We start from the raw sequence: 9,027 nt of genomic DNA on the forward strand, positions 1-9,027 counted from the left end.
GATAAACGGAGAGCTGATAGGCTGCCAGCAGCAGAGCAACAGTGTGTGTTCCTGTGTGCGCACACCTTTCATGTGCAGTTATTTCAGGCCTTCAAGCTTCAATTATATCCAAACTCAGTATGAAAGCTCCTGTCACTTTTCTCACTCGTTTCACTTCTCCTACTGAAATGATTTCGTGCCACTGAGTGGGTGACAGCAAGAGAGACACGATGAATAAGCCTGAAAGCTTATTAAGTGAGTATTATGGACAGAGGCCTGGGCACATTGTGTGTGCACGTTTCCAACCCCAAGAGGCTGCGCACATGCAGCTCCTGCTGACTCTTCCTCACCGCCTTGACAAGCAGGCAGCCAGCGTCTTCAAGAAAACAAACAACCCATAATTACCCCGTCCAACCACAGCATCACTTCCTGCTGGTCGGCGATCCAAAAGACTTGGTCTCCGTGGCTACCCTGTTGCCGGGAGACAGTTTGGGTGGGCCGGGTTGATGTCTTAGGAATGACAGAGACTGGCAGAGGTAACAGAGGGGTTGCACTGGTAAAGACCAGGGTGCTCAGAGCTCAAAAATAATATGTCTTCAGGTTATCACCTCTCTCCTCCGTTGGTTCACTAAACTGCAGCCTTTAATACCAACCTACACCTTCTGCATCCTGCTGTTGGAGACATTTATTGGAAATAAGTATGCCCATGTGCACAAAACAAGCAAAACTGGGACCCACTTAAAACACTGCTCCATTGCACTACCGGCGGGGGACCTCCACTGATATGGGAGCGCGTCTATGTTCCCAGGATTCTAGGTTCCACAGCTCAATATCCTCGTAATATGACACCTTAAGGAGACCTTTCAAAGGGTTTTATGTTCTCAGCAATGCTTTTCCCCCTGTGCCAATACGTTGAAATCACCCACCTATAGCTTATAGCCTACTGATGTTATACTCCTTCAAACCTACACCCTCAAATTTGCGGGCAAGAGCTTTCTTGACTTCACACATTGATATTTCCGCAGTGGCTGAACAGATTTATGCCATTCAGACAGCATTTGAAATGTTCATATCAAGAGACACACATGATCATGGGACCCTGGGAACATAGGGATGGTCCCCAGTGATTTTACACATCAAAGTCTGTGTACAGGTCTTGGGGAGTACTACTGTTTATGTGAAAATGTTGTATAAAGCCTTTTGGGGCTTAAGAGGGAGCTGCACATAAACTGCCTCAAGTGATGCCCCTTGACAAACCTTGTAAGTATTTAAATAAGGCCTTATGGTGACCTGTTTTCCCTTGTAGTAACCTATGAACTTATCTAATTGCTTGAACAATCCCAGTGGAGAATTAGTGTATGGAGTGAATTCGTGCTAACAGTTCCACAAAATGTCACATAAAAGGACAAATGTCCAATTAAAAACAATGGCTTCCTTGCTCCAGCTGTTTTTGCTGAGTAAAGGACCAGTGTTGTTTAACTCATGTCAAAACAGAAGGCCTATTTTTAGTCCAACACACATCTCTGACCCTATTCTGTCACTGCAGTTGTGACTTAGCAGAGAGCCGAGTGTCGTACTGCTCTTAAAGCATCACTGTCCAGGTCTCCTGAGTAGGTCACTCAACTCCATATGCAAGTGAGGCCGCTTTGTATGGGATCCACTGCTACCCTCCTGCAAAGGAGAGGGGAGGTAATGCGCGCACGCTGTCACTGTGCTGCCACCTGCTGGCCACTCTCAGTCAGAGCGTCTCTGGAGAAGTGAGGACGTTTGACGTTGAAAAACACAGCAGCCCTTTGCCCTACTCACTTCTCCCTCATATCTCTCACAGAGTGGGTGAGAGGTCAGAAAAAGAACATCCTGTGTACTTTGCCACGACATCTACCCCAAACAAGCCAATCCCTTGAGAGACGATTTCTCTTTGACAGACAAGAGTTTCCCAGTAAGTTTTCGAAATGGATGCCAGCTTACACCGGCTGCTCCAACCACGAGGACAGAAAAAATACTAAGCGAGCAACACAGACTGCATCTCACATTTATTTACAAAAAACGCCTTTACATGAGGCTGGATAAACATCATCTGACCTTTGACCACAAGCCTTAGGGAGCGTTAGACTGTGGAATGATGAGTTGAGTGTCCTCAGTTAGTGATGGGTCTCTCTCTCGAGAGTAAAGTGCATGATAAAGAGGCTTCTACTTAAACTGCTGTGGCTGAGCGATGGGTTGGGGTTAGTTAAACCCTGTGCCCTCCCGTGTGTCGTCTGAACGAGGGGGATCTTGCCGCTTCGTTCCCTCGTCTTCGCTTTTCTTCTCCGTCCTCGCGAGGACCTGAAGGACGGTCTGGTTGAAGTCATCGGGCTGGTCGGCAAAAACGTAGTGGCCTGCTCCTCGGATCACCTGACAAACACAAACACACAGTTGGAGAGAAAGCGGTTTAGAGATAAAGCTCATGAATATTTATGGCCTAAAAAGCCATTCTGTAGATACAAATGTATGCAGCATGAGTGTACTCCTTCCATTAAATAGCTAACACGACAACTCAATTTGTAATTTTGCACACGTCCTTCTACTTTGATCCTTCTACTTTCTTTGATCTACTCGAACAAATCAAATTGAGGTCATATCTATGTATAAAATACACTTGACATGAAGCTGAAGTTGCAAAAAGAACATACTCTGATTTCCACATCTGGTCTGGTTTTCTTGAATGCATATCCAGAGTTACTGTCGATGCTGGAGCGTGATCCATAGATGAAAGAAATGGGAACGTCGGCTTGGACCTGGCCGATCCTCTCCAGCATGGGCCTCTTCGCCCAACCATAGGGAATGGTCATGTTCTTAAAAGCTGTTTCTCCACTGAAACACAAAGAAACGATGTTGGATGTCAGAGAACTAAATCCTCAGCACATATCGGCGTAAAGCGGTTCTCACCTGGGAGTCTGGGCATTCAGATGGTAGATGTAGTCAGACACCGTGTTGTCATCAAACACAGAGGAGTATTTCTGTTTGAAGTCTGACCTGATTGTCTGGACCAGCATTGGACCTGAGAGGAGAGACAAGAAATCGAAAAACAAGGAAATGTGCCTCCAAATATTAGGATGATAACTGCAAACAAACCAAACCGCTGACAAGAACACTTGCAGCCTCATCTGACCTCTACACTGCATTTCATATTTTGTGCCACACAGATTTCACCAGAAATATGCAGGAACAGGACACAGCTCTCCTGTTATTAACTGAGATGGACTTTTCAGAAATACTTTCAAAAGGTGGAAAGAGAGAATGGCTGATGGGGGGGGGGGGGGCCTTCAACATGTTCCTCTTTTTCAGTGAGATGACGACGCAGCACCAGGGGGACAAGTAAAATTGATACACCTAATTATCTTAAGCAAGCCAAACCTCACAATATGTATACTAAATATGAAATAGAGGGAAGTATACATCTGAGTTAATGTGCTAGAATGTGTATACATATGTGTGTGTGTGTGTGTGTGTGTGTGTGTGTGTGTGTGTGTGTGTGTGTGCTGACCTAGAGGCCCAGCCAGTCTGAGTCCAGCCAGAGGGTTGAAGGGGCTCATAAAAGCCCCCATGGCTCTGATCCACACTGGGATGGAGTTGTGGTTGGGGTTCTCTGGACGAGCTGGGAACCCCCACGGCTCCACCAGCAGCAGATGTTTTACCCTGCGCACGCGCACGCGCACACACACACACACACACACACAGTTACTTGATAAATGTACACACATTTACTTGTTTATGGGGTTGCAGTTTATTCAGCAGATGGTACGTAAAAAGACAGCGAACACGACTATTTCACAGAGTTTTGAGATTTTAAATAGCGGGCCTAAGCTTATAATAAACAAATGTATTAAGTGGTTCTGAAGATACTGTACGGCTAGTTCCTCACTAGATAAAGTGCACCAACAAACGACAACATCTTGAAAGATATGTCAGAAGACACAATGCTACATCTAACAGTATCCAAACCCTTTGAGGCCCTACATTTAAACTACACCATTTAAAGCTGTATAAGAACACTTGGCACTTTGATAATGTGGGAGACAACTTATTTAAAGCTTATAGGACCTTATTTTCCACTTTCCTCTGACATAAACCTATTGTTCTTAGTGCCTAATTAGAGTTAAATATCTTTCTGCAACTTCAGACACTGCTGTCTTGTCCAGCTTCTGTTTGCTGCTGTTGAGCAGCACATTGTATAAGTTGAGCATAAGTTTAATTTCTGTACCTCAGATTGGCGTCCACAAATGAAACTAGAATTTGTTGTAATTTGGGGAAAATGTATCTCCAACAGAGAGGATTAGCCGCCGTTCGCTACTGCGGAAAGTTGTTGTATTCTAACATACAATCTAAGCTATAAGACGCCTTAAGAACTGGAAAACAACTTGCATGACCAAGCTTGCGCCCTCTCACGCAAACACACACACACACCAAAGCACCTGCGTGGGTATTTGAGTGTGTAGGCAGCAGACAGGTATCCTCCGAGGTTGTGTCCCAGCAGCACCATTTCCTCCAGCCCCACCTTCTCCCTCCACTCCTCCAGGGCTGCCACGAACTGCTCCTCCGCCCCCTCTGGGTCTGTGCTGAAATGGGGGCGGCTGCTCCTGCCGAAGCCCAGCAGGTCTAGAGCGTAGACCAGTCCACTGCCTGAGAGAGAGTCCAGGTTTTGAGCCCAAAGGGCAACCCCGCCTCCAAAGCCGTGCAGCAGTACCAGAGGAGGCCTGGGCTGGCCTGGGGTCTGAGGGAGAGAGCATGGCTGTGGCTGAGTGGAAAAAGCTAAGGTCCACAGATAGTTGCTGTTGGATATCCGTACGTGCTGCCTGGAAAAAGGCTGCTTCACACCTGCAGTAGAGGGGAGAATTATGGGACAGGGATTCAGATTCATCAGACTGATTTGTGTTTGTCCAATCACCAGTTCTGGTAGTTTTTGAACGATTTTATAAGAAAAAAAATACTACAGAAATTGCAGACACCAAATCTTCTCAGCATTTAGACTCTTGACTAGGACACACTTACTCTTGAGCATTTTTTCTTCTGCATCTTTCAGCTGAGAGGGAGATGTGGGGCACCAAGAGGGAAGCCAACTTAATATCCAGGAGCTGAGATTCAGACAGCAAACATGCAGCCAAGCAGGCAGACAGAACACATAAAGCACATGCAAACACAGGCTATGAATTGAACTTTGACCATGACAGTTCTGCTATCAGTGCTGCTGGTATGTAATCTATACAGTAGCCTACTTCTCTGAATCTCAGTTTTGGAAAAACATGACGCTAGAGAGAAGCCCCCGATACTTAGTTTGTACCTTTATGCCCATATGTCAATTTAATGCTGACTTGTTTTCCAACATACATGTTTAGGCCCACTTGACTTACACAAACTCCTAGCAGCTACTGCTCAATTCGGCATACCCAAACGCATCACGAGACACGTTCATGTTACACCGACACAAACTAAACATGTTGAACAGGAAGGCAGTTGGAAAATCTCATGAACGAGTCAAATGAACCCGTTATCAGAATAACGACCTGCCAAGGGGAACACTTTGTACCCAGCATGAACCAGAGGATACTAGTAGATCTTAACTGGTATTCAACGACATTTTGATATTTGTCAGTAACCAAGTATACATGAAAATAACTTGTGATGGTGTTCGGGTATGTTTGTAAATAAAGCTAATCCTGAGGTAGTCAGTACTAGTTCAAGAAAACAATGCAGTTGGCTAATGTCATCACAAAACGGACGGCATTCAACATGCAAACTTACGTAACCAACCACGGTATGAAGACAATTTCATATAAGAGCGTTTTTAAGGGGGGAAACTCACGTCTGCTCCTTGGGTTGTATCTCCTGCGCCATCCTTCGCATGGTGTATTGAGGTGGTCTTGCGACCATGTCAGAAAGTACTGTCAGTTATTGTGATGCATTCATGGACATCCCGTAAAGAATTTAATTAAATTTTCGATGTAAAAAAACATACAACAACAACAAATAATTACAACTAAAACATCGTTTTACCAATGTAATGTGGTAATTAAATCCTCAATTCTCCTGAGAGTTTATAGCACCCGCTCTGACAATTTGTGGAGTTTGAGGGCTTTCAGAGGGCTCAACTTTTTTTAATTTCCAACTGCATGTGAAGGCACCAGCGTGGTCTGAACCTCTGCTGAGCTGAACGGTACCGAGCCATGTACTCAGCCCAGGTGGTCGTCGTGGAGGTAATATACTATTATATAAAAACTTAACAGACCCCCTAAGACCAAAAATAAAAACCAAGAATGAAACAATTCAAGAATAAGCTCTAGTGCAGTTTTGTTGAGCTTAAGCATGTCAATTAGCTTACCGTGTTGTTCCAATGAAGGTTTCAGTTACAACGTCAAAAATGTAACTGAATATACACTTATACTAACAATGGTAATTAAGGTGAGCTGTTTATGCTGTAATGGTCTTTGGTTTTTGTATATCTTGATGCATCTTTTCCAGTATTAAAACAAACTGGTGAAAGCTCTTGTTTAAACTGCTGTAAAAAAAAGTAAACAAACACTAAACAATATAAGGTTAATTAGAATTGAACACACCAACAGAAATGTTCCCAACACTGCCTGGAAAGGGCTGAAAAGTAAATGTATTTGTGCAATGACAAAACCAAGGGGGATGACTTTGACTTCCTCAAACTAATGTCAGACAGACAAACACAATTGCTGGCATAGAGATTAAACCTGTGCTTATCTGCATACATTTCTTATTATAATTTAAGATAAGGCCAGAGATTAAAGGAAAAGTTAATTTAATTCATTATCCTGAAGGATTTGAGTGTACAGTATGATCCTGCTGCTATAGCAATAGCATTTTTGCTATCTCACTTTTTTTTTTTTCAACTTTTACACCTACTGTGAATCTCATCAAATCTTAAAAGGAGGTTTATCTTATAGATTTACAGAGGTATTATCCTTGGAAAGGTCAGGAGCATCCTTCAAGAAATGATTCTGTAGTCTGTGTTCATTGACTAGAGTTTTAAGAGTCATTTGTGTCTTTTGGAGACCTCTGGAACTGGGAGCCCCCAATGAACTCAGGATGGTATAGGATTTAGATTAGTCTACAAACAACAAACATTATATATATTATATACATTATGTAAGGATCCTCATTTGTGGAGCTTTGCTTAGGTATTCATTTCTCCAACATTGTGGCAAGTCCTTGTGTATAATCACTTTTCAAACACAGTGATGAGTTGCGAAACAGCCCCTGTTCCTCATAAATGATTTGTGATTTTCTTTCTCACAGGTCAAGGACAATTTGAGGAGAGCCCTGCCAGTCCTGGTCCACAAGGTGGCATACTTGTGCTCTATTAGTACACACACACACACACACACACACACACACACACACACTCTCTCTCTGGCTACTTTGTCCTTCATTCCTCAAACACAATTTTCCTCTCATACCACCCACTTCTGGTGGCTCTCGGACTATGGGCTGACTGAGTGGTTCCTGAGTGGTTCATTTCCTTTGCTCTCATAGATGCACACACTCCTCCTCTCTGTGTGTTACTGTCCGTTCACTCTGCTGAGCACTCAAAATTTCATAAGCCAGTAGACAATGAGGCTGTAGTCAAGCCCATAGAGGAGCAGCGGTAGTATAAGGCTGTAGCTGTCTGGAGACCAGTAACTGGGTGAAGCTTTTAATGTGGCAGCGTGGAGCCGGCCTGCTCAGTGAGCCTCCCAACTAAATGCTAGTCATGCTAGCTAGAGGTTACACAGTATGTCCTCCTCCTCTTGTTTTATCAACGCTCAAAATCAGTAACCCGTGGTCTGTGGCAGTAAATTGACTTAACAAAGAGTCTGTTCAGTCTCATCAGTCCTGGGACAATCAGGAGGAAATTTCACAAAACAGACAAATCCATCCAATTTGCTCCATATTGCTGTAGTGGGGGCAGGCATCCTGTGGAGGTCTTACATGCAGAAGTCTGTAGAAATATGACAGAAATGCTCACAGTACCATGCAGGGCAGAATTAGGCTTTTATCCAGTGATAATAATACTCTTAAAACATGTTTACGTCATTGTCTTGTCAACCTGAATACATTTGAAACAGTCCTCACATTGTTAAGATTAACATAGACATAGGTGGCCCCAAAAAAAAAAAGAGCGGTGCCTGGATTTCAAGCCATTACTGGGATTTGACAACAAAACTGTGTCCCAGTTCCTTACCACAGACTAGTTCAAAGCAGGTTTTGTGTGGAGTGTGTTAACGCTGGAAAGTCGACAAAATTAAGTATTCTCAAAAGAGCCAGTACGCATACTAAAAATGTTTAATTTTTGTGTGTGCTGTTGATGTGCACCTTTGTCCCACAATGCAATGCACAAAGGAAATGGAGGCAGCTGCAAAAGACAGCACCGAAGAAATCTTAGAAAGAGGAGGAAAGTATTTAAATCATTTTGATTTCTCTTGAAGTTTCAATGACAATGACTTTCCAATGTCACAGCTTGACTGACGTCTGTCTGTGTAAATATTTCATCATTTCCTGTTAGTACAAAACTGTAAAGCCCATAGGCCTTTTTCACAGCGGACATAATATGCTCCGTTCTATTCATGTGTCCCAGTAAGCCATGACGGTGTGACAGTGAGCCAGCATGCACAATACCAGGACCCTGAAACTCAGCCATCACTAATTGTATCGTTTACACCTGTGCTTTTCCTGCTGTGACATGCTCAAATGTCTTCCCTGAAAAAGGCCTATGGATTTCTTAACTAAAGAACAATATACTATGAGAATTAGTAGCAGGAACGGCGGCGGATGATGAGAGAGCAAAGTTCACTTGATATTGCTGTTTTCTCCATCAGCCGGGGTTTTCACTTGTCTACCTAGTTAGGGCTGTGTATAGACTTGTTTTGTTGCACTTGTTAAGGTGGGCAAACCTTGGTGACCTCACGTTGCTCCCAGCAATAACTGCAACAAGAAAGTTACAAGTTAGTAATATGTGAGGTACTTATATCATCATGCTGGAGCTCCGGACAACATGGATGATGTCTG

At 43.6% G+C, this 9,027-nt stretch overlaps 1 protein-coding gene across 1 annotated transcript; it reads right to left on the bottom strand.

Moving 5' to 3' along the window:
• Positions 1–2,085: 2,085 nt before the first annotated feature.
• On the bottom strand, positions 2,086–5,862 carry LOC139298927 (1-acylglycerol-3-phosphate O-acyltransferase ABHD5-like). The gene is made up of 7 exons (XM_070921753.1): positions 5,822–5,862; positions 5,011–5,093; positions 4,434–4,836; positions 3,506–3,657; positions 2,908–3,019; positions 2,652–2,832; positions 2,086–2,373 (listed from the first exon to the last, which is right to left on the bottom strand). The coding sequence occupies exons 1-7, from the start codon at positions 5,860–5,862 to the stop codon at positions 2,206–2,208; spliced, it is 1,140 nt and encodes a 379-aa protein (XP_070777854.1). The 3' UTR covers positions 2,086–2,205.
• Between the last annotated feature and the right edge of the window lie 3,165 nt (positions 5,863–9,027).

This window comes from Enoplosus armatus, chromosome 16 (genome assembly GCF_043641665.1).
Source record: "Enoplosus armatus isolate fEnoArm2 chromosome 16, fEnoArm2.hap1, whole genome shotgun sequence".
Lineage (NCBI taxonomy): Eukaryota > Metazoa > Chordata > Actinopteri > Centrarchiformes > Enoplosidae > Enoplosus > Enoplosus armatus.